Here is a 27,625-nt window from a genome sequence, read left to right on the forward strand (position 1 = left end):
GTTAATCGTCACCTGAGGATATTTTTCCATTGATTATTTTAGAGAGAGTAGAAGGGAGGGGGAAAGTCAGAGATAAACATTGATGTGAGAGAGATACATCAATTGGTTGCCTCCCACATGCCCCCCGACCAGGGCTGGGGATTGAGCCCACAACTCAGGCATGTGCCCTGACCAGGAGTCAAACTGTGACCTCCTGGTTCACAGGTTGATGCTCAACCACTGAGCCACGTTGGATGGGTGATGTTGGTTTTTTGAGAAATGAAAGACCACTCCTAGCAGACCATACTTCTCACATCTATCAGGGTAACTAAAGCTTCTTCTTATGCATCTTGCCTACCTCATGCACACGGTCTGATCCACGAGGAAAGCATCGTCCTTGCCCGCTCTTGCTGAGCCACAGCCTTTCTCCTGCCTGCTCAGCATATCTGCCTGCTCAGTATATCTGCCTCAGCCCAGCCCACAAGCTCTCTACCTGCTTCCACGCTTAGGCTTTCCTTTCCTGTAGAAGTGAGGCATTAATGATGGGGATGGGGGTGGTGGTGCGGTGAGATAAGGCAGCCTCTTGCATTTCTTCATGCTTCCAGAGAGAAAGAACTTCTAGTCCTCTCTCCACAGAGGTGAGAAGCCCCACCCTGGGCAAGACACATCCAGCTTTTCATTCTGTGACCTTATTTGTACCTTTCCATTGGAGGAGTAACTAATCGCATTGGTCAGAGTCCAGGACATTCAGAGGGCTGAGTTTTTATCAGGACTGTGCATGAGGTATGCTGTGGTCCTGAACCGGGTGCTGGTAAGTCAGGTCTGTTCTCAAACCTGGCAGGAGGATTACAGTGGGAGGGAGTAAGAAACCCCCATGTGCATCTATTTTTCAGTTCCCAGAATGACAGGGACCCCCAGGGTCACATCTATGCATGACCTCATATTTCAACACTCTTTGAGGAGGCAACATCAGTGAATCCTGGGGTCTAATGGCCAGAGCACCCTACCGCTCGGGAAAAGCACAGTCCCTAAAGCTTAATGAAAGACATGTGGCCTTAAACAAACATGAGCCATCTTCACCTTCTCACTTTAACATAGTCATGTCTCTTACTTTACTAAGTGTCAAAATATATGGTTCCTTTTTACATACATACACAAACATTTTAAAACATAAATATCAAATTCAAGAAAATCAGATGGGTACATAAATTTAGGAAGCCAACAGTATAGGAGAGAAGGCCAATCACCAGATTTCACAAATGATCATCTGAACGCCTTCTCTGGATATTCAACTTGATATGTTATCCTAAACATCCCATATCACATGGTCCACAAGGTCTTCCTTTAGGATTCTGAAGCAATTAATAGCCATACTTGTCATTAAGATGGGTCCTGCCATCTCCACTTTGACCTACATCAAGGTATAAAAAAAGAAAGAAAGAAAGACATTCAATTTTCCAAGGTCTGGAGGGAAAAGAAAAGACATCAGTGGACCAAAAAGTAAAACACAAAACACATAAAGGTTTCTTTTGCCAAAGACATTTGACTTTTGGCATACAATTTCAAAATATGGTCCTCTTTTCACTTTTACCCTAACGTTAGCAGACAAAAGAGCAAAGATGAATTTCTATTAATTACTAATATATTAGAAACCCAATCCACAGAAAAAGCAACCTGTGATGAGCATATGGGGAAACAAGAATCTTCTATATTGCCTTAAGGATATATGTCTGAATGCAAATGGCCACAATGTCTATAGAATGTGATTTATAATATCTTTAGCCCTAGGTGGATAGAGCGTCAGCCTGCAGACTGAAGGATCCCGGGTTCGATTCGGGTCAAGGGCACATGTCAGGGTTGCGGGCTCGATCCCCAGTAGGGGGTGTGCAGGAGGCAGCCGATCAATGATTCTCTCTTATCATTGATGCTTCTATCTCTCTCTCCCTCTCCCTTCTCTCTGAAATCAATAAAAAATAAATAAAATGTTCATAGCCTCTGATCCAGCATGTAATTTTTATGAATATTTTTCTACACATGTAACTCTGCACTTGTAAAATTACATATGTTAGAGGTTACTTATTGCAGAGTTGTTTGTAATGGCAAAAGAATGGAAACACAGCAAACATTCATTAAATAAATAAAGGTCTATCCATACCATAAAAGAGAATTAAGCAACCATACACACACACACCCCTATCATCAACCATGGAAGGGTCTCTATATAGTGATAAGTGCAAAAGAGCAAGGCACAGAATATGCTTCCCATTTTGTGAGTTACATTGTTTGACTTATCTGGAATAAGAAAAACATTTATATGAATAAGCATTCAAAGTGAGGTTATTAGAAAATATTTTATTGTAGGAAACCCCAGATAACACCCCTTTCTGCCTTATTTGGAAAACATCTCAACAACGTTTTCTAATAAAAAATTTGTATAGTGTGAAAAGAAAGGGTTGATTAAAAAGATAAACTTATTTCTATGATATCCTACTTGAGAAAAAAGGCGAATATTCTTATTTTATTCTTGTGTTATTATTTATTAAATATTGTATTATTTATTTGTATCACAATTGTAAACCTACTTTTGCCCAGCCCTATATATTACATATTCATAAATATACTAACTAAATCTTAGAGGAAAAGAAAAGTAAAAACAATCTACCTTCAGGTGGGACCCACACACAGTAGTCTGGGTCATCTTCTGGATATTTGGAGGAAAGTGTTGGTGGAAGCTGGAAAGAAAAGATAGGTTATTTTATTTAAAAAAAATTTAACTCTTTAAAAAAATTTTTTTAACTCTAAGAATTATTGTCCCATGCCTGTCAGAACGTGCCCAGGTTGTATGTTAGGTTTCTCTCTCACTCTCCCGTTCTCTCTCTCTAAAACCAATAAAAACATTTTTTTTTTAAGAGCGAACAGCCAGCCGGAGTGGCTCAGTGGTTGAGCATCGATCTATGAACCAGGAGGTCACTGTTCAATTCCAGGTCAGGGCACATGCCCAGGTTGCAGGCTCAATCCCCACATAGGACATGCAGGAGGCAGCTAATCAATGATTCTCTCTCTTCATTGAAGTTTCTATCTATCTCTCCCTCTCCCTTCCTCTCTGAAATCAATAAAAATCTATTTAAAAAACAACAACAAAGAAAGAACAGTTCCTATTAATGATCTTGACATAAGTGATCAAAAAATGGGGAGCATTCTCTCTCTGAACCTTGATTATTTTTTCCCTATAAAGCCTCAACAAGCTGATTTCAGCCAGAGAGAGTGTAGTGATGTTTTTAAAAGGGGCAGTTAAAACAGGTCTGAGCTCTTTCCTGTAGAGGAAAATTCGGCATTTGCCTTTTGATCTAAGTGCAGGAACAAATTAGCATAGCTGACTTGATGGTTATCCTTTGAAAGACCCGTTTGCAAGTTGGTCTTAGCTGGCATCTGGGAACTTGGATATCAGGAAGTTCCTACTATCCTAACTGTAAGAGTGGCTCACTGTGCCTAAACTGTAAGTAAAAACAATGTGATTGATGCTGAACACTTGCTTTTCTTCTGGGAGAATGGAATTTGGGCACATGCCAGTCATGGGGTGAGCCTATGTGATCTCAGTCCTTAATAAAAACCCTGGATACTGAGTCTTTAATGAGGTTTCCTGGTTAGCAACATTTCCCAAATTGTCACAACTGGTTGTCGGGACTTAAACACAGCCTGTGTGACGCCACTGGAAAAGGACCTTAGGAATTTTGTGCCCCAGACTTCACCCCATGTGCCTTTCCCTTTGCTGACTAGCTTGGTATATACTTTTGCTGCAGTAAATCACAGCTGTGAGTACAACCACATGCCGAGTCCTGTGAGGCCTCTTGTGGATTACCTAGCCTGAGGGTGGTCTTAAGGACCTCCCCACACAACCTAGCACTCTCATTTCTGAGAACTCACTGTATCCATGCAAAATTATGTATATACAAGGTTATTTACAGCTCTGTTGTAATAAAAGACTGGAAACACCACAAGTGCCTGTCTACTGGGGGCTGGTTAAATAGAGCAGATTCATACAGTAGGAAGCTCTTGGTGTGTTCATAAACAATGATTTCCACAATAGGTTAAAAAATAAACAAGATGTAGCCCTGGCCGGTGTTCTCAATGGTTAGAGTGTTGGCCCACGCACCAAAGGGTTGCAGGTTCGATTCCCGGTCAGAGGCACGTACTTGGATTGCAGGTTCAATCCCCAGTTGGGGTGCGTGCAAGAGGCAACCGAGTGATGGGTCTCTCTCACATCAATGTTTCTCTCTCCTCTCTCTCTCCATCCCTCCCTCCTTTCCACTCTCTCTGAAAAGCAATGGAAACAATATCCTCGGGTGAGGATTAACAACAAAGAAAAAAAAAAAAACACAAGATGTAGAATGCAGTACATTACATCCTACCTTCTGTGTAATAAAAGGAGAAATATAAGAATATATCACTCAAGTGACTTTGTATGGCATACTAGGATATGAAGATTCACAAATTAATAAAAGAAGTATGTGAGCAGTTCTAAGGAGCACGGTAGATGGCGATAAGAATAGAGAATTCAAAAAGTAAATGCTCAAAAATAAGAATAGAGCCCAGGCTTCTAGAAGAGGGGATATAAGGCAGTTGGGAGCTCTGCTAAGACAGTCCCTAAAGATTCATTCGTCTGGACGTGATCCACGACAAGGAGGTTCATTTTTACTTCCAGAGAAGTGAAGATTATGACTAAAGTACTTACTTTGCCTGGATCAGGAGCTTTCTTTTTCTTCAATTCATCTCTGTTTTTCCCATATTCATTCTTTGATACTAGTTTAAGGAAAAGAAAAAAAAGAGGCAATAGCTATTTCAAAATAAATAAAATAGAAAAAACATTCTTTCCAAGAGAGCATTATATTTATTGAAGAAAACATGTAACAATCGAATTTTCAAAAAGTCCTTCTACTATTGTAAAGACTATATATTAAGATAATTTCCCCTTCACTAATAACCCTAGTTTTCAAATCCTAAAGCTATTCTACAAACTTGAATATAATCACTCCATTTGAATAGGTGAAGGAAAATGGAGCTGACTTTACTTACCACAGTTTAACCATTACAGTTAAAAGCAGTAGAAAACCAGAAAAAAGTCCTTTGACTAGGCCAGTGGTCGGCAAACTGTGGCTCGCGAGCCACATGCGGCTCTTTGGCCCCTTGAGTGTGGCTCTTCCACAAAATACCACGGCCTGGGCGAGTCTATTTTGAAGAAGGGGTGTTAGAAGAAGTTTAAGTTTAAAAAATTTGGCTCTCAAAAGAAATTTCAATCGTTGTACTGTTGATATTTGGCTCTGTTGACTAATGAGTTTGCCGACCACTGGACTAGTCCGAACTTTCAACCAATTTCTTTTAAAAGTTTTGGAATCACTCCCATGATAGGCACATATTCAATTCGAGGAAATGTAAAATTGTGGAGGGCTTTGCATGGCCAGAGGAATAAAGAAAGGCAAATGGGATGGCATCAAACATAAACCTCTCATATATTCCAATTCTCATTTTCTGTGCTGCCTCAGGTCAGCTGCCACCCCTCCTCTGGGACATCCATTGGCTGCCTGTGTGAAGAGCAACAATGGAGTCGGCTGTGCTACTTGCCTGAGGGTTCCTCACGTGATGCAGCTGTTTCACTAATGTCTTGATCATCTTTATTCTGTTCCACTTGGCTGAGTTGAGACCTGTTTTCTATAAAACGCAGAACCAAAGCATATTGTTATTACTTAATTCCTGGTGGGTGAACAGGAAAACAAAAACAGAAGGAAAGCTAAATAAATACGCAATCATCCAGTTTTACTATCATTACCTTCAACTAAAATTAAGTTTTCAATAAATGTGCCTCCAGATGTCTAACATAGAATCACCAATTCTCCCCTTTAAAAACTGGCCACTTCTAAGATAAAACTTAGCAATACTTACCAAAGCCTTAAAAATTTACATATTCCTTGAAATATACATATCCTAGAAATTCTACTTCCAGGAACATATTCAAAGAAAATAATCAGAGATTAGCACTAGGATTTTATTATATACAAATATATTTAAAATAGCCAAAATTAACAGATAACTTACCTAACAACAGGGAGTTGATTAAATAAGTTACGGCACATGCATGTAATGGACCACTATGTCCCTTATTAAACCATATTTTTAAAGAATATTTTAAAACATAGGTTATAAAATAGCATGTACAATATGATCCCAATGTTGTTAAACAAACAAAAAGGCCTAAAGAAATTCTAATCAGCTACAGATTTACTAATTAATGTATCTTATAAACCAAATTTAAAGTTTGCTATTTTTACATACACATGTTTGCTTTGGTCCCTTAGACAAAACAAAAAAAATAAAAAAGTACAATACTAACTTCTCCCCTTCCTGCTGTATAGCTCAAAGACCAGAGTTATAAAAAGTAAATATAGCCCTAGCTAGTTTGGCTCAATGGATAGAGCATCAGCCTGCAGATTGAAGGGTCCCAGGTTTGATTCCAGCCAAGGGTACATTCCTGGGTTGCGGGCTTGGACCACAGTAGGGGGCGTGCAGGAGGCAGCCAATCAATGGTTCTCTCTCATCATTGATGTTTCTATCTCTCTCTCCCTCTGCTTTCTTCTCTAAAATCAATAAAACATATTAAAATAAATAAAATAAAAATATAAGAACCATTTTTGAAAAAGCTAAGCATTTTGCCAATAACTAAATAATTTAAAAAAAATATTTACTCCTTTCAGAGAAGGACATGGTAATTTTTAAAAATAAATCTTTATTGTTCAAATTATTACAATTGTTTCTCTTTTTTCCCCCCATAGCTCCCCTCCACCCAGTTCCCTCCCCACCCTCTGCCCTTACCCACCCCCCACTGTCCTCATTCAAAGGTATACGATTTTTGTCCAGTCTCTTCCCACACCTCCCACACCCCTTTCCCCACGAGAATTGTCAGTCCACTCCCTTTCTATGCCCTTGGTTCTATTATATTCACCAGTTTATTCTGTTCATCAGATTTTTTATTCACTTGATTTTTAGATTCACTTGTTGATAGATATGTATTTGTTCATAATTTTTATCTTTACCTTTTTCTTCTTCTTCCTCTTCTTAAAGAATACCTTTCAGCATTTCATATAATGCTGGTTTGGCAGTGATGAACTCCTTTAGCTTTTTTTTATCTGTGAAGCTCTTTATCTGACCTTCAATTCTGAATGATAGCTTTGCTGGGTAATCTTGGTTGTAGGTTCTTGCCATTCATCACTTTGAATATTTCTTGCCACTCCCGTCTGGCCTGCATAGTTTCTGTTGAGAAATCAGCTGACAATCGTATGGGTGCTCCATTGTAGGTAGCTAACTGTTTTTCTCTTGCTGCTTTTATTTTTATTTTTTTAAAAATATATTTTATTGATTTTTTACAGAGAGGAAGGGAGAGGGATAGAGAGCTAGAAACATCGATGAGAGAGAAACATCGATCAGCTGCCTCCTGCACACCTCCCACTGGGGATGTGCCCGCAACCAAGGTACATGCCCTTGACTGGAATTGAACCTGGGACCCTTCAATCGGCAGGCTGAAGCTCTATCCACTGGCCAAACCAGTTAGGGCTCTCTCGCTGCTTTTAATGTTCTCTCTTTGTCTTTTGCTCTTGGCATTTTAATTATGATGTGTCTTGGTGTGGTCCTCTTTGGATTCCTTTTGTTTGGGGTTCTGTGCGCTTCCTGGACTTGTAAGTCTATTTCTTTCACCAGGTGGGGGAAGTTTTCGGTCATTATTTCATCAAATAGGTTTTGAGTATCTTGCTCTCTCTCTTCTTCTGGCACCCCCATAATTCGGATGTTGGTACACTTGAAGTTGTCCCAGAGGCTCCTTACACTATCTTCATATTTTTGGATTCTTTTTGCTTTTTGCTTTTCCAGTTGGGTGTTTTTTGCTTCTTTGTATTTCAAATCTTTGACTTGATTCTTGCGATCCTCTAGTCTGCTGTTGGATCTCTATATTATTTTTTATTTCAGTCAGTGTATGCTTAATTTCTAGTTGGTCCTTTTTCATATCCTCGAGGTCTCACTAAATTTATCGGCCTTTTCTAGAAAATTCTTGAAAAACCTTACAACCGTGGTTTTGAACTCTATATCCAGTTGTTTGCTTTCCTCCATTTTTTTCATTTGTGATCTGTTTCTTTGTCTCCACATTTTGGCTGCTTCCCTGAGTTGACAGAGTGGCTTTGTGTGCTAGGTGTCCTATAGGGCCCAGTGGCTCAGCCTCCCCAGTTACATGAGGTGGACATTCTTGGTGCATCCCTTTGTGGGCTGTGTGCACAGTCTTGTTGTAGTTAAGACTTGACTGTTGTTGGTATCACTGGGAGGAATTGACCTCCCAGTGATCAGCTGTGTCTATGCTGGGAGAACTTCTGAGCTGGAGACACCCTTATGAGACAAGACTTGCTTCCGTGGGGCTTTGGTGCTCACTGAGTCTGCCCCGAGTGTGTCCCTTATGGATCTGAGGAGTTGTCATCTGGATGGTCCCACACTGACCCCTTGGTACACTGGCTCTTGGATCTCCAAGGTGGTGCTAATTTAGCCTCTGCCTGAGGCCACCCAGCAGGAGCTACGGAGAGATCTGCAGATTCCTCTTCTTTGTTTGGGTTTTGGAGGTGCCCAGATGAGGCCCAGCTGTGAAGCAATGCAAGCTGCTGTGGGGCCTTGGGCCTTCTTTTGGATGTTCTGGGTCTCACTGACTCAGCTGCAGTTTGTTAGGTAAGTTTAGAATTCAAAAGACCAGGCCATTCATATGCAAAAGCCTCTGCGCTCAGCTTGGATGGGGCGGAGTCTCAGGGCGGAACAAGCAGCAATGGCTTCGTGGGGTGGGATCTCAGGGTGGAGCAAACCGCAATGGCTTCCCATCAGCCCTGCCCTAAGAGGCCCCTGGGTCTCAGTGTCCCACAGTAATCGCTGCAAGCACCTCTGAGAGAAAGCCGCCCTCGAGTTTCACCCACTGCCAGACAGTCCAGTTTCTCCCCGTATGAGTCTGGGTCCCCAGAGTCTTGCCTGGAACTGTGTTGGAGAGTGGGAATTTTTGCCCATTCCAGAGAGACCATGGACTATGCCCCAGATAGAGTTGTCAGTGCTGACACCAGGCCATGCCTTGAGATACGGTCTCATGGCCCCTTCCCAGCATGTAAGCCTTCTTTCATAGAACACTGTCAGCTTTCTGAAGAACAGGATGACCCTGTAAATAACATGGTCGTCAATGGCATGATCCTGACGTTGCTTAGGAAAAACTGTTTTGTCTTGGGTTACTTGTTCTGCAAAAACAGGATGTGGTTAAAGTGCTTAAAAGTGGTCCCGCACAAAGGGTTGCAGCTGCTCTCTGGACTCCCTGCGTGGAGAGCAGTCGCCGGCCGGCTATTAAAGGCTCCCTAAATTTTAATTTGGTCTGTACTCCAGTGGTCGTTCACTCACGTTCGCTCCACAATAAACTGGAGTTCAGAGCAGTCGGGAGCTTTTGTCTCCCTCCCGATTGAGAAAGCCAGCCGCGTACTCAGTTGCCAGCCCTCTCCGCGCGCGCGCCTCCATACCTCTGCCTTCCGCAGCTCCTGTGAGTCTCAGTGTGCTTTTCTCTTTCCTTCTAGTTGTAGAATTTCCACTCAGCCAGACTTCCTGTGGTTCTGGATGATGTCCGTTTTGTCTTTTAGTTGTAGTTTTGAAATTGTCGTGTGAGGCAGCAGTACAGGTGTTTACCTATGCCGCCATCTTGGTTTCTCCCAACATGGTAATATTTTAAACAACTGAAGGTGATTCAAGAGAAGGTCTACATACCATGTCTGTGTTTTATGCAGACAAGACATTCACACATTCTCACACACATTTAATGCCAGTTCTTGTTTTTTTTCCTCTTGCTCCCTATTTTCTGTGCAGACTTAATCTTGCTAAGCAGTTTGGCCAACCAGTAGGAAAATAACCCCTGCAGATGACCAGGGATAAGAAGATACTAAAAAGATAAACAATCAACTTTCGGGATGGGATCATGGGCGATTTCTATTTTCTTCTTTGGCCTTTTATGTATGATTCAGTTTCTAAATGAGCATAAATGCCTTTTATAACTGAAGAAAATACTTTTAAAAACCAATCAATTCCCTTTTTCATCAAATCTTTGCTGTGGTGGGTAAATACTATACACCAGGTTCTCTACTAGGCACCATGGACAAAAAAATGAATGTCATGATGCTTCCTGAGAAGTATGTCCAGTGGGTATAATTATGTTTAGCATCTGCTTTAGGATGGGTGATAAATGAGTAAGCAGCGGCTTATCTTGAGACCACCTCACCAGACTCACTATCTACCATATTCCACTGCTCTCCAATCATATAGTGGCAACAGCTCAGGATTGACCACAGTAGCTGGAGTTTCAGATTCTTTACCTTTCAATTATCCATAATTGAACAGACTCAAAATACCTGCCCTTATTTTGCAATGAGGATAAAAAATGACTGGCAGTTAAAGAAAGCATGTTTACAGAATCAGTTGTATCACATATCGCAAAGTATTTCAAAGTCAAAAAGTGCACAGGCAAGAATTAGCTCTGCTTTTTCAAAGCTACCCACAATTAATGCAAATGCATTATATAAAGAAATACCTTACCATGCTGTTTTGTTTCTTTAGAACATGTGAGATCAATGGGAGGACTCATCTCCTGCACTGCTTCTTCTGGCCCTCTCTCCTGCTGTAGCCTGCTGCTTCCAGCCTCCACTTTGTTCTTTTCCTGATCGTCCTTTTCTTTCTCTTCTTCCTCTTCCTCTTCTTCCTCCTCCTCTTCCACTTCAGGCTCATCCTTCATTCTCATTAGAGCTGGAGGGAGTTCAGGACGCTTGGGGGGTAACTTCTGTAAGGGAAGCAAAACCCTGAGCAAGTTGTTCTACATAATGAGAAAGAAACAAATCTCTTCAGAGAGTTAAGCTAAATGTGTAGAATGTCTAATCTCAATATGCTGATAAGCCCTGCAGAAGTTTGATGGAAGTAGGACTTTCACCTGAAATTTTATCCATCTATGGACCCTTAATGAGTATTTTTGTTAGTTTCTAGGTCAAAGCATATTAAGTTCAAATATGAAGAATATTAAGTACTCAGACAACAGGGGGGTGGGGGCATAAATGGGGGGTGGGGTAATAGGGGAATAAGGACACATATGTAATACGTTAATCAATAAAGAAATTTTTAAAAAAAGAAAATTATGCTTAAAATTAAAAAAAAAAAAAAAGAATATTAAGTACTGGAAACAGCATGTAAGGAACTAAAGCATTTATTCCAGGTGAGTATCAGCTACAGGAATTCTGTCCTGTTACCCACTTATGATGTTAAAGGATCTTAATTCATTACAAAACCTTCTAGGGAGTAAATCAAACACACATTTCTAAGAAATAAATCATTTGCACAATCTTTTCATCTTAGATCTAACACAATTTCAAGGAAATAAGACATGTAAGTAAGTAAAATAGGTCCCGAGGAAGGTATTTCTTGAAGAATAAGGCCAACTATTCTAACATATATATATATATATATATATATATATATATATATATATATATATATATAGTTTTGTGTTGTTATTGTTGTTTTTGTGTTGTTGTTGTTTTTGAGAAAGAGAGAGAAAGGGGAAAAGAGAGAAACACTGATGTGAGAGAAAAACATCAATCAATTGCCTCCTGTATGTGCTCCAACGAGGGATCAAAACCACAAACTAGGTATGTGTCCTGACCAGGAATTGAACTGCTACAACCTTTTGGTGTATGGGACAACACTCCAACCAACTGAGCCACCAGGTCAGGGAAAGAACTTTAAATAAAATTATTAGAAAAAGTAGATCACAGCTTAAGGAATAGAGAGAAGGTACCAAAGTATATGTTGGGTATATCATGTTTTAAACATAGGATTTATTTCAGTAATCATCTAAGGAGAGCTTTTTAGTCAAGAGTTTTTCTTCCAACTACAGCATAAGTATCCTCCCCCAACCCCTTCCCACCCCACCCCACCTCTCCCCTCATACACACAAGACAGAAAAGCTTCCATCTCAGACTGGGAAACCACATACTCACTCAGAACATATGGGTAGGACTTCAGACCTCTGCCACCAGAGGGCAGTTTTCCCTAATTGTTGGCTGAATTAGGTACCCCGCCCCCCACCCCAAGATTCATATGTTGAAGTCCCAATCCCCAGTACCCCAGAATGTACCTATATTTGGAGACGAGATCTTTAAAGAGGTGACTAAGTAAAAATAAGGATGGAGCCCTAATCCAATATAAGAAGAGAAGTGCAAATGCACAGAGGGATGAACATGTAAAGAGGCAGCAAGAAGGCAGCCTTCTATAAGCCAAGGAAAGAGGCCTCAGAGGAAACCAACCCTGCTGGCACCTTGATCTTAGACTCCTGGCCTCCAGAATTGTGATAAAATAATGTCTGTTGTTTAAGCCGCCCAGGCTGTGGTATTTTGTTATGGCAGCCCTAGCACACTAATACACAAGGTGTAGCTCTTTGGGTTGATGAAAACCTTTTAAAAGCTGAAACTACAAACGAGGATGGATGTAACTAAAGCAAAAATATACATGAGTGAACTATTAGAGAATTGCAGAAAGATCACAAACTCAACAGACAGAAGACCTGAATTTGACTGCCAGTCCAATTACGTTCTGATGATGTAATCTTATATGTAATCTCTTTGACCCGGTTTCCTCACCTGTGAGAGGTAATAATTCCCACACATCACAAGGTTTTGGAAGGATTAAATAAAGGAAAAACCACATGACAGGGAGCCAGGTGCATAGACTATGCTACTAACAAGTGTTAATTGAGCCTGGAGTGAAGCATTTAATGCAGGAGACCCTTTCTTAAATGTAACAGTCATCACAAATTAGTCCACTGGTATTCTAATTTATAATTCAGTTACATGCAAATTGATTGGCATAAATCAATTCATTCTTTTTGTTTGTTTTTCTTTTTTTAAATTCCTTTTTTATTCTTTTTTTCTTTTTCTTTTTTCTTTCTTTTGTTTTTTCATTAGTTCTTGATAACCCTAAACTGAAGAGAAAAATCCAAGAACCAAGACCCAGGAAAGATGTGATCATACCAAGTTCACAGCCCTTTTCCACATTACTATGAAAAAAAAATGACTCATTCTATAAAATGAGTCATTTGAGTTTTGAAAAGAAAAGAGAAAAGTTTGCTCAGATAACTCAAAAGCTAGAAGCTTAACACCTTGACCCACAACTTACCCCTACTGTCCCAGTTTTTAATTTGAATTTGCTTCCTCCTTTCATGGCACCAAAGAGAGGCAATGTAAGCTTTTTAGCTTTGTTTTCAGCATCTAAAGTGTGACTTTCAGTCCTAGAAAGAAATAATAATTATACACATCTATTCCAGTGAGGCCAAGAATTTATCTAAAACACAATGACACTGACGAAGAAACACTTAGCAAATCAAAAATTTCCACATATGAAAGAGGACTTCAGGGCAGCAGAGTGTGAATGGACAATGACACTACAGATAGTCAAATACAGAGCTATTAAGGACAAGAAGAGGCTCAGGCTCCTACCTTAGTCTAGTAATTTACACACATGCTACATGATTTCATATTCATAAAATGATACTTACAGTACAAAGGTCACTGGCAATGTGTAAGATGATCCCACCCCCACTAAGTGGCAGGAGATGGATCCATGGTGTAAAGCCCTATTTCACCAACATCTGAACAGGACTCAAAGTACCTTACTTACCTGGAGTCCACACTTATAACCACACAACTCTGAGCACAGTTGTTTAAAAGAAAAAAAGAGAGTGTGAGTGTGAGTGTGAGTGTGTGTGTGTGTGTGTGTGTGTGTGGCAGGATATCTTACGTAGTGAGTAATGACAAAAACTAATAAGAGACCCTACAATGATGAGTTTGTCAATGTTCTCATTGGCTTAACAACGTCATAAAAGCTAAGCCCACTAGGGTCAAGTTGAGGAAGGGCAAAATGAAGATATTGTAAAAAAAATAGAGCACCCCCCCACAAAAAAAAAAAAAAAAAAAAGAATAGCAGCCCAGCCAGCATGGCTCAGTGGTTGAGCATGGACCTATGCACCAGGAGGTCATGGTTTGATTCCTGGTTGGGGCACATGCCAGGGCAGCAGGCTCAATCCCCAATGTGGGGCATGCAGGAAGCAGCCGATCAATGATTCTCTCTCATCATTGATGTTTCTATCTCTCTCTCCCTCCCTCTCCTTTCCTCTCTGAAATCAATAAGAATATATATATATTTTTTAAAAGAGGTGCCTCTCAATATGTAGATACTCACCCATGCAATGCACCCAGCCTCAAGTGCATGTTTTGTACTCAGTGGTGAGGGCCTGAATAAACACTGACAATCTCAAGCAGCACTGAGCAATACAGAATTTTCTGCATTGATGGGAATGTTCTATTTCTGTGCTGTCCAATACAGTAGCCACTAGTTACATGTGCCTTTTGAGCACATGAAATTGCCTAGTGTGACTGAGAAACTGAAATTTGAATCTTATGTAATTTAAATATCACATGTGATTATGGGGTGTTGACTGGACAACACTGACCTGAAGGGGAAAAAAACTTTCTATAGTTAACTACCTTTGTACGTGAATGAACCCATCTAAGCAATACCACTTTTGGGATGCCCACCTGGTTTCTGTTCACTACAAGTTGCTTATTTCTAAAACAACCTACTCAACATTTTCAATATTTGTTGAGACCACACAGAATAAATCTTTTAAAAATATTGTCAAGTTGAAAGACTGGGATGGAGACTTGACTTGGGGTGGTGAACACATGATATAGTGTACAGATTATGTGTTGTAAATACACAACTGTGCACCTGAAATCAGTGTCACCCCAATCAATTCTATAAAAGGAAGAAAAAAAAGATTGGATATCTCTCTCTCTCTCTCTCTCTCTCTCTCTCACACACACACACACACACACACACACACACACACACACACACACACACTAGCCAACTCTGGGGAAAATTAAGTCTCGAAATCTTATTTACAAATTACTCAAAAATCTTCTGGATGTCTGCAAATGGATAAATGGATTTGGGTTAATGTCTTCTAATAATCTCCCCAAAATCAGTTCACAATAGAATCAACTTCAGGGAATTATGCTTTCTCCCCTTTTAAAGGAAGAAATTACCCATTTTTAAAAAGTATTTTTATTAAACTGTTGTCAGCTGGTTCTTAGGAATAAGAGATACAGGCATTAAAATGACTATCTGTGTGAGCACACTATGCAATAAACAAATCATGTGTAATAGAACTGTACACTTGAAACTTATGTAATGTTATTAACCAATATCACCCCAATAAATTTAATTTAGAAAAAAAAATTTAAATAGTCTGTATTCACCTGTGGTTTTAAAATCATAGAATGGTATTACATTATAGTATTTGTATTTCTCTTATGAATGAGGTTGAGCATCTTTTTATGTAATTAAGAGCTATTTGTATTTCTTTTTCAGTGGCTGTCAGTTGACAACTTTTGCCCATTTTTCTCTCAGGTGGATGGTTGTGTCCTTATCATTCATTAGTCTTTACACATTAGGGAAATGGGCCTTTTGCACATGTTGCTCTTTAAAAAGTATACCCTGCACTAAAAGATGAAGTATAAAATTCAGAGCCTTCCAATGAAACAGGAATTAATAGTTTTCTCTAAAAATCTGTAGGAGTCTATAGTTCACAAATGAAATGAGTTTTTAGTTACTCTATGAAATGACTGCCTTCTGTGCTTTAAAGTGTTTCTTATATTCTATGTCTATTCAAAAATAATTATCCAAAAAGATAAAAATATAATTCAATGTTATCTATGCAAACATGCTTATTTAAAATTCCAAGTATATTGCCCTGACCGGTTTGGCTCAGTGGATAGAGCGTCGGCCTGCGGACTGAAGGGTCCCGGGTCCGATTCTGGTTAAGGGCATGTACCTGGGTTGCAGGCACATCCCCAGTGGGAGGTGTGCAGGAGGCGGCTGATCGATGTTTCTCTCTCATCGATGTTTCTAACTATCTATCCTCTCCCTTTCCTCTCTGTAAGAAATCAATAAAATATTAAAAATAAATAAATAGCCGAAACCGGTTTGGCTCAGTGGATAGAGCGTCGGCCTGCGGACTGAAAGGACCCGGGTTCGATTCCGGTCAAGGGCATGTACCTTGGTTGCGGGCACATCCTCAGTGGGAGGTGTGCAGGAGGCAGCTGATCGATGTTTCTCTCTCATCGATGTTTCTAGCTCTCTATCCCTCTCCCTTCCTCTCTGTGAAATATCAATAAAATATATTTAAAAAAATAAATAAAATAAAAAAATAAAAATAAATAAATAGATAGATAAATAAATAAATAAAATTCCAAGTATATATGACGGTGATCACTTTGTAACTTATATGAATGTCTAATCACTATGTTGTACACCTGAAACTAATATAATATTGCATGTCAACTGCAATTGAAAAATAATTTTAAAAATTTTAAACACAAATAAATAATGATTACAAAGAAAAAAAATTAATAAAACTCCAAGTATAACTAAGACTTACTTTTTTAGTTCTGGAATCTCTGCTGGCTTTACAATTTTTATCAACCCTTTAAGTCTTTGTTGTTCTTTCCTCAGTTCAAAAGTTCTCAGGTGAAGTTTCTTCCGGGACACACCATCTAATGCACTCCCTGATTTCATTTCCGACATAAATGCATCTAAAGAGTCCTGAGATGCTGACTCTGATAGAGCTGTCAGGAAAGGGATAATGCATGTTAGAAAGATGGTTGCAAATGTTTTAAAATGCAGCCAAAGTCACTAGCATAGAGCTGGACAAAAAGGACATTATTGATATGAGGAATAAGGAAACAGGTTATAGCTGAGAGGCTGTGGGACATCACCTTACTTCATTCCCTTCATCTATTAAATAGAGAATTTACACCAAATAATGTATAATGTCCTTCCCAGCTCCTTAGAAAGGCTCCATATTCTGTTTATCTTATTAACCAATGTAGCCCAGTGCCTACTATAGTGTACTACATATGGTCGATACTCAATAAGTATTTGTTTGAGTCATTGCCTTACCTTTGCTTGAGGCTTTCAGTCTCTCAGAAATGTCAGAGAGTTCCCTTTCAGCATCATTCAACTTTGCAACCTGTGACGCCCAAAGTAACAGGGTTAGCAAATGTTTTTCTTCTTTCAAAATAGGGTAGCTTCCTCCTCTTATTTTCACTGTTATTATAAGTTTTAAGAAGATTAATTCAAAGTCTGGTTAAATCTGTTCCTTATAGAGTTAACATTTTTCTTTCATTTATTTAATTCTAACTGAATTAATTTCTGAATTAAAGAACTCAGAATTAAACAGAATAAATGTATAGAACACAGACTTTATTTTACGCAAAAGAAAAAGCTCAAGCTATTTGTTTTCAATAATAAATCAAAAGGATAGATGCTGGTAATGTTTTAAACTCTGAATACCACTTAATATAGTGAAAACACCTTACGATAATTTCATGAAGGATACCCTGCTTAAAACTATTAAACATCCACAACAACAAATAAAAGACTATTATCAAACTATACTCCTCAAAATTCCTTTCATGATTTTTGACTGGCAGAAACCTAAAGTCAATTTCACCTCAGAATGTCCCAATTTGGAATTTTTTCCTTTCTTTTTTTTTTTTTCTTTGTGGGGGGTAAAGGTGGAATGTAACATCATATCCAAAGAATGTTCACTAACGGACCAATATTCACCTAGAGGTGGATAGAGACTCTAGCAGCAAGCCAAACTTTTTCCCAACTTGCATAAGACTAGTTGTTTGTTGCCATCAAATTTGCAGATCACAAAAGTTATACTTCAGTACTAGATTTCAATGCTACTGCTTTAAAAATTATACTTATAAAAAAATCTTAAATACATTATTTTATTTAAAATATTAAACTACCACAGCTACTTCTATTAGTAAAACTTGCCAAAGATTCAAAGGTCTCTGGCTTCTCATCAATCTTCCCAGCCTTCTTCATTCGGTTCAGCCGTTTCTTCTCAACCAGGCCAGTCCTATCAAGAAATGTGTCATCATCACTGTCATAAAAGTCTTCATCTTCCCAGTTCTTTGCTTTCCTTTTCCGAGATACTAGAGGTAGATAAAATAAATGGTAATAAAATAAGTTTTGAAAAAGAAAGAAGGCAAGTAGGTAAGCAGCTTAAAATATCACCGTCTGCCCTAACTGGTTTGGTTCAGTGGATAGAGTGTTGGCCTGTGGACTGAAGGGTCCCGGGTTTGATTCTGGTCAAGGGGACATGCCCGGGTTGTGGGCTCGAACCCCAGTGGCAGCCGATCAATGATTCTCTCTCATCATTGATGTTTCTATCTCTCTCTCTCCCCCCTCTCCCTTTCTCTCTGAAATTAATAAAAATATATATTTTTTTAAAAGAACGTAATAAAAAAATATCACCATCAATTAAAAGACAGGATTCAACAAGATGGCAAACTATATATGAAAACAAAGGACTACACCTGGGAGACACTATGCTAAGTGAAATAAAACCAGACACAAAAGACACATATTGCATGATTCCACTTATAGCAGGTACCTAGAATAGTCAAATTCATAGAGACAGGAAGTAGAACAGTGATTACCAGAGGCCAAGAGGGAAGTTAGTGTTTAATGGATACAAAGATTCACTATGGGATGATGACAAAGTTCTGGAGATGGACAGTAGTGATGGTTGTACAACAATGTGATATATTTAATGCCACTGAACTTTACACTTAAAAATGCTTAAAATGGTCAATTTTATGCTATGTATATCTTACCACAATAAAAAATTAAAACAAAGGGCTAATTTATTTGATAAGCAAAAGGCTCTTAAAAATCAGTGAGGCCAAAAACCGGTTTGGCTCAGTGGATAGAGCGTCGGCCTGTGGACTGAAAGGTCCCAGGTTCGATTCCGGTCAAGGGCATGTACCTTGGTTGCGGGCACATCCCCAGTGGGAGGTGTGCAGGAGGCAGCTGATCGATGTTTCTCTCTCATCGATGTTTCTAGCTCTCTATCCCTCTTCCTTCCTCTCTGTAAAATATCAATAAAAATATATTTAAAAAAAAAAGATTAAAAATCAGTGAGTAAAAAAGGGAAGCGATAAATGAGGAAAAGGCCAATAATCCAAAAGAATATTTGAAAAAGAATAAAAGCAGTTCATATTAAAAGAAATACAAATGATCAACAAACATTTAAAAAGATGTTAAACTTTTTAAAAATAATTTAATACAAATTAAAACAATGAAATACCACTTCTCACCTATTAGACTAGAAAAAAGCATTAAAAAGTTAATAACAATCTAATGAACAAAATAAACTGATAAATAAAATGGATACAGAGACATAGAAGCATGGAACAGATTGACCAATTTCAGAGGGAAGGCAGGGGTGAGGCTGTGGTGGGGGGAGAGATTAACCAAGGAATTTATATGCATACTAGGGGCCCAATGCACAAAATCTGTGCAAGAGTAGGCCTTGCTTCCCCCGGCTGCCGGCACCCAGGCTTCCCTCACAGCCCTGGCTTCATCTGGAAGGTCATCTGGAAGGACATCCGATCCAATTAGCATATTATGCTTTTATTATTATTGACTAGAAGCCCAGTGCACAAATTCATGCACAGGTGGGGTCTGGCCAGCCCACCCTGATGGGGTCCATTGGGCCGGGCCAACGGGGGGGAGATGCCATGGGTGGTTGGCTGGCCAGCCCTACCCCTGATTGGGGTGTTGGGGGCCAATTGGGGGCCGGTCTGGCCAGGGGGTGAGGGAGCTGATCAGGCTGGTTGACTGCTGCAGTGCGTGTCATAGCCACCGGTGGTTCCAGTCGTTCCACCATTCCAGTCTCTGGGCTTTTATATATATAGATACGCATAGCTCAGGGACACAGACAATAGTGTGGTGAAGGCCTGGGAGAGGAGGGTGGAAGGGGATCAATGGGAAAAAAAACAAAGGGGACATCTGTAATACTTTCAACAATAAAGACACATTTTTAAGAAAAGAGCCCCTCCCCAAAAAAATTTTAAGGTGTTGTAAAATTGTTTTATGGGGTGAAAAATGTTCACCATTACAGTACATTTAAAAGGATTAAAGAAAAAGTATAATTCTATTACCCAGAAAAAGTTTGAAGAAACAGTTTTGTATGTAATACAGCAGGCCCGTGAATAAAGTCATTTTGTTTTAATGTTGGTGAAAAAAAGGTTAATAACAAAACAAACAACAAAAAAGGTTAATAAGCAATTTGGCAAGAGTATGAGGAGATGGACTCTCAAACAGTATACTGGGAATGTATACTGATATAACCTTTTTTATGTTCAATCTTACAACATCTCTCAACATTAAAAATATATTGATCCAGCCCTTGCCAGTTTGGCTCAGTGGATAGAGCATTGGCCTTCAGACTGAAGGGTCCCAGGTTTGATTCCAGTCAAGGGCACAAGCTCGTGTTGCAGGCTTGATCCCCAGTAGCCGGCGTGCAGGAGGCAGCCAATCAATAATTCTCTCTCATCATTGATGTTTCTATCTCTCTCTCCCTCTCTGAAATCAATAAATATATAGATCCAACAATTCCACTTCTAGGAATTTATACTATAGAAATCAAGCATCATTATTTCTAACTGAAAATCTATAAAGCCCATCAACAGGGGACTATGGTAACTATTAGTTTTTTGTCTACTCTATACCATCTTACTTCCCTTATGTTAAAATTTAAAAGTACCCCCTTTCCTTAGAAAACTCTTTCACCAAACTATTAACTAAGAGTAAAGCTAGAATAATTATATTTTCAGAATGAAGGGTTTGATACATATCTTTTTTCAGGAATCCACTAGGGCAGTGGTCGGCAAACTGCGGCTCGTGAGCCACATGCGGCTCTTTGGCCCCCTTGAGTGTGGCTCTTCTAGAAAATACCACGGCCTGGGCGAGTCTATTTTGAAGAAGTGGCGTTAGAAGAAGTTTAAAAAATTTGGCTCTCAAAAGAAATTTCAATCGTTGTCCTGTTGATATTTGGCTCTGTTGACTAATGAGTTTGCCGACCACTGCACTAGGGCATGTCCACCAAAACAAGAGAGCAAGCCAAGAAAAATGAAAAGATGTGAAATCCATTGAAGACTCCATGCCCTCGACTGTGGTACCGGCTTTTTTTTTTTTTTAATATATTTTATTGATTTTTCACAGAGAGGGAGAGGGATAGAGAGCTAGAAACATCGATGAGAGAGAAACATCGATCAGCTGCCTCCTGCACACCCCCCGCTGGGGACGTGCCCGCAACCAAGGTACATGCCCTTGACCGGAATCAAACCCGGGACCCTTCAGTCCGCAGGCCGACGCTCTATCCACTGAGCCAAACCGGTTTCGGCGGTACCGGCTTTTTAACCTGCCAAAATCACAGGATATGTCCCACTAAAACAAAGGAGTAAGCCAAGAAATCTGAGCATATGAAAATCAAGAAACAGAAATTCCAACCCCAGAGAGAGAGGAAGGGAGAGATAGAGACAGAGAGAAACATCGATCAGTTGCCTCTCTTATGCATCCCAACTGGGGATCAAACCCGCAACCTTTTTGGTGCCCAGGATGATGCTCCAACCAACTGAGCCACTTGGCCAGGTGCCAGACTTTAAAATGAGATAAGCAATGTAATGATGTGGATAATTTCCATGATACATTCTTATGTTAAAAAAATAAATCACAAAAGAGTATAAATATTTAACTGCATTTGTGTACAGGTGTTTGTTTTTTAAAGGATCTAGTTCAAAACACACATCTGTATGCAGAGAAAACGTCTGAAAGAACATAAACAAAGGCTACCTTAGGGTTTCGAGATAGGGAATTTTTTTCTTCTCACTTCATTGAAGTCTGTACAATTTACATTTTCCCCCTAAAAAAAGGTTTTATTATCTTTTATGTTAAAATTCCCTTCCCTCTTTCTTTCTTTTTTTTTTATTTTTAACAATTTGCACACCAGAAGCATCTATAGACGCAAGCAGCGGACCTTTTTTAATTAAATTCAAAATATTGTGGCAGTTAACTGACTAAGAAAAAAGTGTTCCTACTCACCTGCCTCCTGCCGCAGCAATCCCAAAGTATCAAGGATTCGACAAGCTTCCAGTGAGCACTGGATCATTGCTTCTCTTTTCTTTCCTAAGTGGATGGCCTCAGCCACCAGCTGTTTTCCAGTTGAATCATCCACAGGTAATCTGCATTGGTTTAGAGGAAATTATAGCACAGCACTAAGCTCCGATCCCCACACAAAATAATCCATATTTTATGGTAAGAGTCATGTTTTTTAAGATGGCTTTTCAAACTCTTGGTTCATTTTGTTTTGTCTTACCAAGGTTAGATTTCGAATCTTTTCTCTCCACCTCTTACCCATCCCACCCCACACCTCAATAATATAAGTGTTACTAAACTATCAAGATCCCAAATCAGGAATAGCCTAAAATTAAAACTAAAGTTACTCTTTGAATTGTTATCTATAACCATAAATTAAACCTGAAATTGGCCACTTTCCAGAAATGGACATTAATGAGAAGAGAACATACCTCACCCTGCAGAGCCAGGTGCTATGTCCCTGCTCATCAAATTCATATTCTAATTCTTCTCCTTTGGAGGAAGAAAGACAAGACAATTTTAACAGGATCTGAGAATTACTAGTTGATACAAAGGGAAAAGAGAACAAAAGTTAAATAAGAATATCAAGTTCCCCTACTACACTGAAAACTAAATTTCAAAGCATTTCAGTCCTCATTCCTAGGGACTATTATCTGATAATAAAGTTAGGATGAGCTTGAGGCAGAAAAAAAGCAAACTCAAATCAAAACAATCAACTCTCCATACATAGCTTTGTCCACTACATAGTAGATTTCACTTCTTTGTATAAGTTGGAGACTTAGTTGTTAAATTGTCACAATTGCCTGGTTTTTAGAAGTATAAATAGTAAGCGCAGAATGCAACTAATTCATATACACACATATACATCTATGCATACACACACTTAGATGTTCTTCAACAAATCTCTAATGAAACAATCCTCTGTGGAATTATTTTTTAAATCCTATGAAATCAAAATCCATGCCAAGAATTACAAAGAAAAAATTTACAAGTTGGCTCAATCTCCTGCCATCAAAATGTAGGATCTTTTGAGAAGAATGAGGCAAGTCAGAAAAAAGGAACTTCCATTTTTCCAAGCTAAGAAAGACTAACAAGATCTTTACTATTTTCAAAATAAATGTGACACAACTGACCGCAAGGGCAAGTACTGAACAAAGAAGACAGATAAAATATGGCATTTCTAAATACCTGAAGATCTAGAAAACGACTCTGCTATGGACACATTCTACCAGGAGGGTCAGAATCTGTTTACATACCTTCTCGGTCAAAAAAACCTTGGAGAGCCTTTTTTGGATCCTTTATATAAAAGGCCTCCCTTTCCTGCTGAAACTCTAAAACAATGGGATTCTCTTCAGCCTCATCCTCTACAGCATCTTCTCCTACAGAACATGGGAGAGAAAGAAAAAACAATCAGATATAAAAAAGAGACCATCTGAATGACACCCACTATCCTTTCTTCATAAAGATACAGTTATCAGGGATGAAAAGAAGAGGTGGGGGTCAAAAAAACAAAAAAACCACCAGGGTTGACATCTTCCGATTTTCTAAATTGTGTAACAAGTTACAACTTGTTTTTGTGACCCTCTCCCCCGCCCCCATCACTATGTTTTAAAAGCAAAATTACCTACCACATTTTCTATGAAAAAAAAAAAAAAAATCTAAGCTCCAGGTCTCATACTTGCCTCCAATATAATTTCCTAATACTTCTCATATCTGTCAAATAGACTGGTCTATTCATTATTCCCTTAAAATCATCAAACCCTGCCCTGAACACCATTCTCAATGCTCAGCTTCCTAAGGGCTACTTTTTCTTTTCTTCAAGTCACAGCTCAAAACCCTTCCGCTTATAAACCTTCCCAACGATCTAAGTCAGTGCTGCCCAACAGAAATATAATAAAAGCCATGTGTGTAAATCTAACATTTCTAGTAGCCATATTAAAAAAGAGACATAGCCCGACTGGCTTGGCTCAGTGGTTGAGCATAGACCTAGGAACCAGGAGGTCTCGGGTTCCATTCCCGGTCAGGGCACATGCCTGGCCTGTGGGCTCAGACCCCAGTAGGGTGCATGCAGGAGGCAGCCAATCAATGATTCTGTCTCATCATTGATGTTTCTATCTCTCTCTCCCTTTCCCTTCCTCTCTGAGAACAATGAAAGTATATTTTTTAAAAAGAGAGAAACAATGTAAAAATATAATCAATGAGATAGTTTGCATTCTTTTTTCATACTAAGTCTTTGATATCCAGTTCGTTTTTTACATTTACAGCACATGATGATTTGGACTAGCCACATAGTGTCCAGTAACCACATGTGGCTAGTGGCTACCACGGACAGTGCAGGGCTAAGTCCCCAGTGATTGCTCTCTTCTCTGAACCCTTACTCCAGCATGGTTTCTAGATTTTGTTTGGCATTTACCACAGTAATTTCATATTTATCCTGTCCTCCTAACAACATATTAAGGCCTTTTCTATATTTTCATATTCCTAGCTCCTGAATACCCATTCCTAGCTCCTCTGGCAAAGGGACCAGCTCTCTCTAATTAGATATTTCACATTTCTGGATATTTGCACAACGCACAAAATATTCAAGGTAATATCCTATTTCGAATAATATTCCATTTATTCTTTTAAATGTAGTTCCAGCCCTTTCAGAGATAATCAAAGTCAATAATGAAAAAATACTTTTAAATGGTAAAAATACCAAACTAATTGTATGCTAAGGAAGAGTTTCCAACAAGGGAGTGAACTTGTAAAACAAATTAAAAGGAATCCATTGTGTCCATAATTCAATTGTTATACTTCAGAAAAGTAAATGAATCTCTCTGGGTTTTGGTAACCTCATGTGAAAATTGTATTTGTCCTATCTATCTCCGGAGTCATGAAAACTTGCTTGATAAAAAAAGTTTGAGGGCAGTAATGACTTTTAAACATTAACCTCAGTAGCAAGTTTAATGTCTTACCCATTCCCCAGGTGCAGCCCATTTCATCATCTTGACCAGCAGTATTTCTCTTCCTTTCAGTGGTATCCATTTCCTCATCTTCATCTGAGTCTTCTCCTAGCATCTTCTTCTCCAACATCATTTGCTGCTTCTTGCGCAGTTCCTTCAATTGCGTGACTGTCAACTCGGACTCTGCCTCTTGGTCTTCCTCTGGTCCCTGATGAACCAAGCGGAGGAATGCTTTTAGAGTTCAGGATCGCTGACGTCCCTTTCAGAGAGACGGCAATGTGTGGTGAGGTTTGGAGGAGAGGGGCCAGCTTCCTCCACTTTCGCAATCACCGACGAGAGGAATCCGGAGCTCAGGAACCCAGCCCGCTGCGCGCCAGACATTTCCATCCTAGGTTTTCCTACTTACCTGAAGGAGAAAGAGCCGGGTGCTGCAGCCGAAGCGAAGAACATGCCCGACGTGGACCCGACAATAGGTGCGGGGTGGGATGCGGGCTTTGTTAAGAAAGGTGCCGTGAGTGCTTCCCAGATCGTAGAGGTAGAAGCCGGGCCCGTGGCCGTCCGACTGTCCGTCGGGGCCGTCCCCGTGCTGCAGCACGGCGTGGAACCGAGACACGGACGGGTGCTCCAGGCACACGTCGCAGCTAGGCAGCCTCCCGAAAAGGCAGCGACGGGTCCCTTTCAAGCTGCGGGTGCCAAGGATCGTGCCGCCCTTCAAGGTCTCGAGGCTGTAGGGGCCCGTGACCGGGCCGCCCCACGGCGGCTCTTGGTAAGGGGGGGCCCGGGCCGGGCCGTCGGGAGCAGGAGCCGCTGTAGCGGGCCGCGGCTTCTCCTCCGCTGGACCCCCCGTCTCGGCGCGTTCCGGCCCAGCCGGAGGGACGTCGGGCTCCCCGGAATCTGGGTCCGGCAGTGCCGGGGACCCCTCCTTCACCTCCTCAGGGTTTGAAGGATTGGCGGCCGGGAACTTGCCCCGCACCGCCGGGGGCACCGGCAGGGCTGGCTTTTTGAAGTCGCCATTGAGTTCTTGTGAAGCCGTTGGCTCGGCCAAAGGGATGTCAGCCATCCTTAATCGGATGCAGCCTCGAAAGCTGCTCCTGGGAAACCTCACCCCTCGGTCCCTGCGTTCCTCCCCACGCCCCTCTCTCCCCAGCTCCCAGCGCCCGCTCTTGGCAGCGAAGGTGCGGGTGCGTGAAGAGAGCGCCGTGAAGAGGTGCATTCGACAGGAAGGTCATAAATAGGAGGAAAGCAAAAAAAAGGCGGTCGGGATGCTGTCAGATGGGGACGTGTTTAGAGGTTGCACATCGGGTTCTAAAGACTTCCTAGGTCCCAGTTACGAGAAGCGCTTCCGGCAGCCCTGGACCACTAATCCGTAAACCAGCCTTCGGGGCCTGGAGTAATCGTAGCCGCGGGCCCCTGGAGTCGATCCGCAGCCCAGCCGCGCTCCCACGACGCGCCAGTGAACGGTGGCGCCTTCTGGCCTCCGTCCGGGACCAGGCCTCCTTGTCTCCCGGCTGCCCCGGCCATCAGGCGACTCCAGGACCCTGCGATCTGTGCCTGCGCCGGCCGAGGAGCTCCCGAGGCATCGGGGCATTCGTTCCTTGGGCTTGGTGCCTGTTCTTCGTACTTCTTTCGGTGAAGTTAGGGAAAAGGGCGACTTTGTATTCACTTCTTTCATTCATTAATTTGTTCATCCTTTTATTCTTTGCAAAACCAGTTGTTGAGGCAGCATAGTGAAGCGGTTCCGAGTGCAGACTCGGAAGCCCGGCTTGATTTTCCCCCTTGGCCATTTGTGACAGTGGGCAAGACAGTGGGCCTCAGCTGCCACATATGAAAAATGGGATAATAATAGTATCTACTTCATTGGTTAGTCGGGAAAGTTGAATTAAACAATAAAGGCCAAGTCTGGCACATAGTAAGCACTCAGTAAATTCCAGATATTACTGTGAGCCTGACACTGTACTAAGATGATGGTTTTGAGAGATAGATGGGAAATAAAATCAGTTGAGGTAAGTACCAGTTTAAATCCAGGGATAAATGCTGTGATCAAACATGCAACGTGCTGTGAGAATATAATGGAGGGAGATGTACAGGGGAGGTTATGGAGGGTGGTGACTTAAGCTATACAAGAATGAGTACAAGTCTACCAGGGATGTCACGGAATTTCTGGCAGAGAAATTCCTTAAAGAGTCAAATGTGGGAATTCATGGCATTCTCAGGAAACTGAGTAGTATGATATTGCTAGAACTCAGAGGGTCCTTTCCTCCAGGAAGCGCCTATGACTTCCACTGCACCATGTCTGTGCCTCCAAAACAGCACTTATCACATATTTTCATATTGAAATGTTCTTTTTATGTTTCTCTCCCTCACCTCAGGTCAGGGATTTTGCATTGGTCTTTGTTTCCTCCCATAATGCCTGGCATTTGATAAATGTTTGTTGAACTTGAAGAAACATATGAGCAATGAATCTGGAAAGCTGGGTTGCAGACAGATTTTGAATTCTGTTGAATGATAGGCCAAAGAATTCTAACTGGCTTTTTCCA

General features: G+C 40.5%; 2 protein-coding genes across 6 annotated transcripts in view; one reads left to right on the forward strand and one right to left on the reverse strand.

Annotated features, from left to right (window-relative positions):
• On the reverse strand, positions 1 to 26,374 carry SLC4A1AP (solute carrier family 4 member 1 adaptor protein). The gene is made up of 14 exons (XM_080685248.1): positions 25,495 to 26,374; positions 25,101 to 25,296; positions 23,400 to 23,522; positions 22,575 to 22,635; positions 22,090 to 22,229; positions 17,974 to 18,134; positions 17,086 to 17,155; positions 16,565 to 16,751; positions 13,240 to 13,351; positions 10,615 to 10,855; positions 5,599 to 5,685; positions 4,712 to 4,779; positions 2,642 to 2,711; positions 1 to 1,390 (listed from the first exon to the last, which is right to left on the reverse strand). Exons 1-14 carry the CDS (start codon positions 26,299 to 26,301, stop codon positions 1,341 to 1,343), a joined length of 2,373 nt encoding a protein of 790 aa, XP_080541374.1. The 5' UTR covers positions 26,302 to 26,374; the 3' UTR covers positions 1 to 1,340.
• Positions 1 to 27,625, forward strand: part of SUPT7L (SPT7 like, STAGA complex subunit gamma) — a 46,479-nt gene that overhangs the window by 9,856 nt on the left and 8,998 nt on the right. Inside the window, exon 1 of one of the 5 annotated variants that reach the window (XM_080685253.1) lies at positions 25,353 to 25,561. The exons of 1 other annotated variant lie outside the window; for it this stretch is intronic. The gene's annotated coding sequence lies outside the window, so the exon portion shown is untranslated. Of the gene's footprint in view, positions 1 to 25,352; positions 25,562 to 26,253; positions 27,092 to 27,625 lie in introns of those variants that run through there. 3 more of the 5 variants (XM_080685250.1, XM_080685251.1, XM_080685252.1) reach the window with 3 other exon arrangements.

This window comes from Plecotus auritus (assembly GCF_963455305.1).
Source record: "Plecotus auritus genome assembly, chromosome: 8".
NCBI classification, from domain to species: Eukaryota; Metazoa; Chordata; class Mammalia; order Chiroptera; family Vespertilionidae; genus Plecotus; species Plecotus auritus.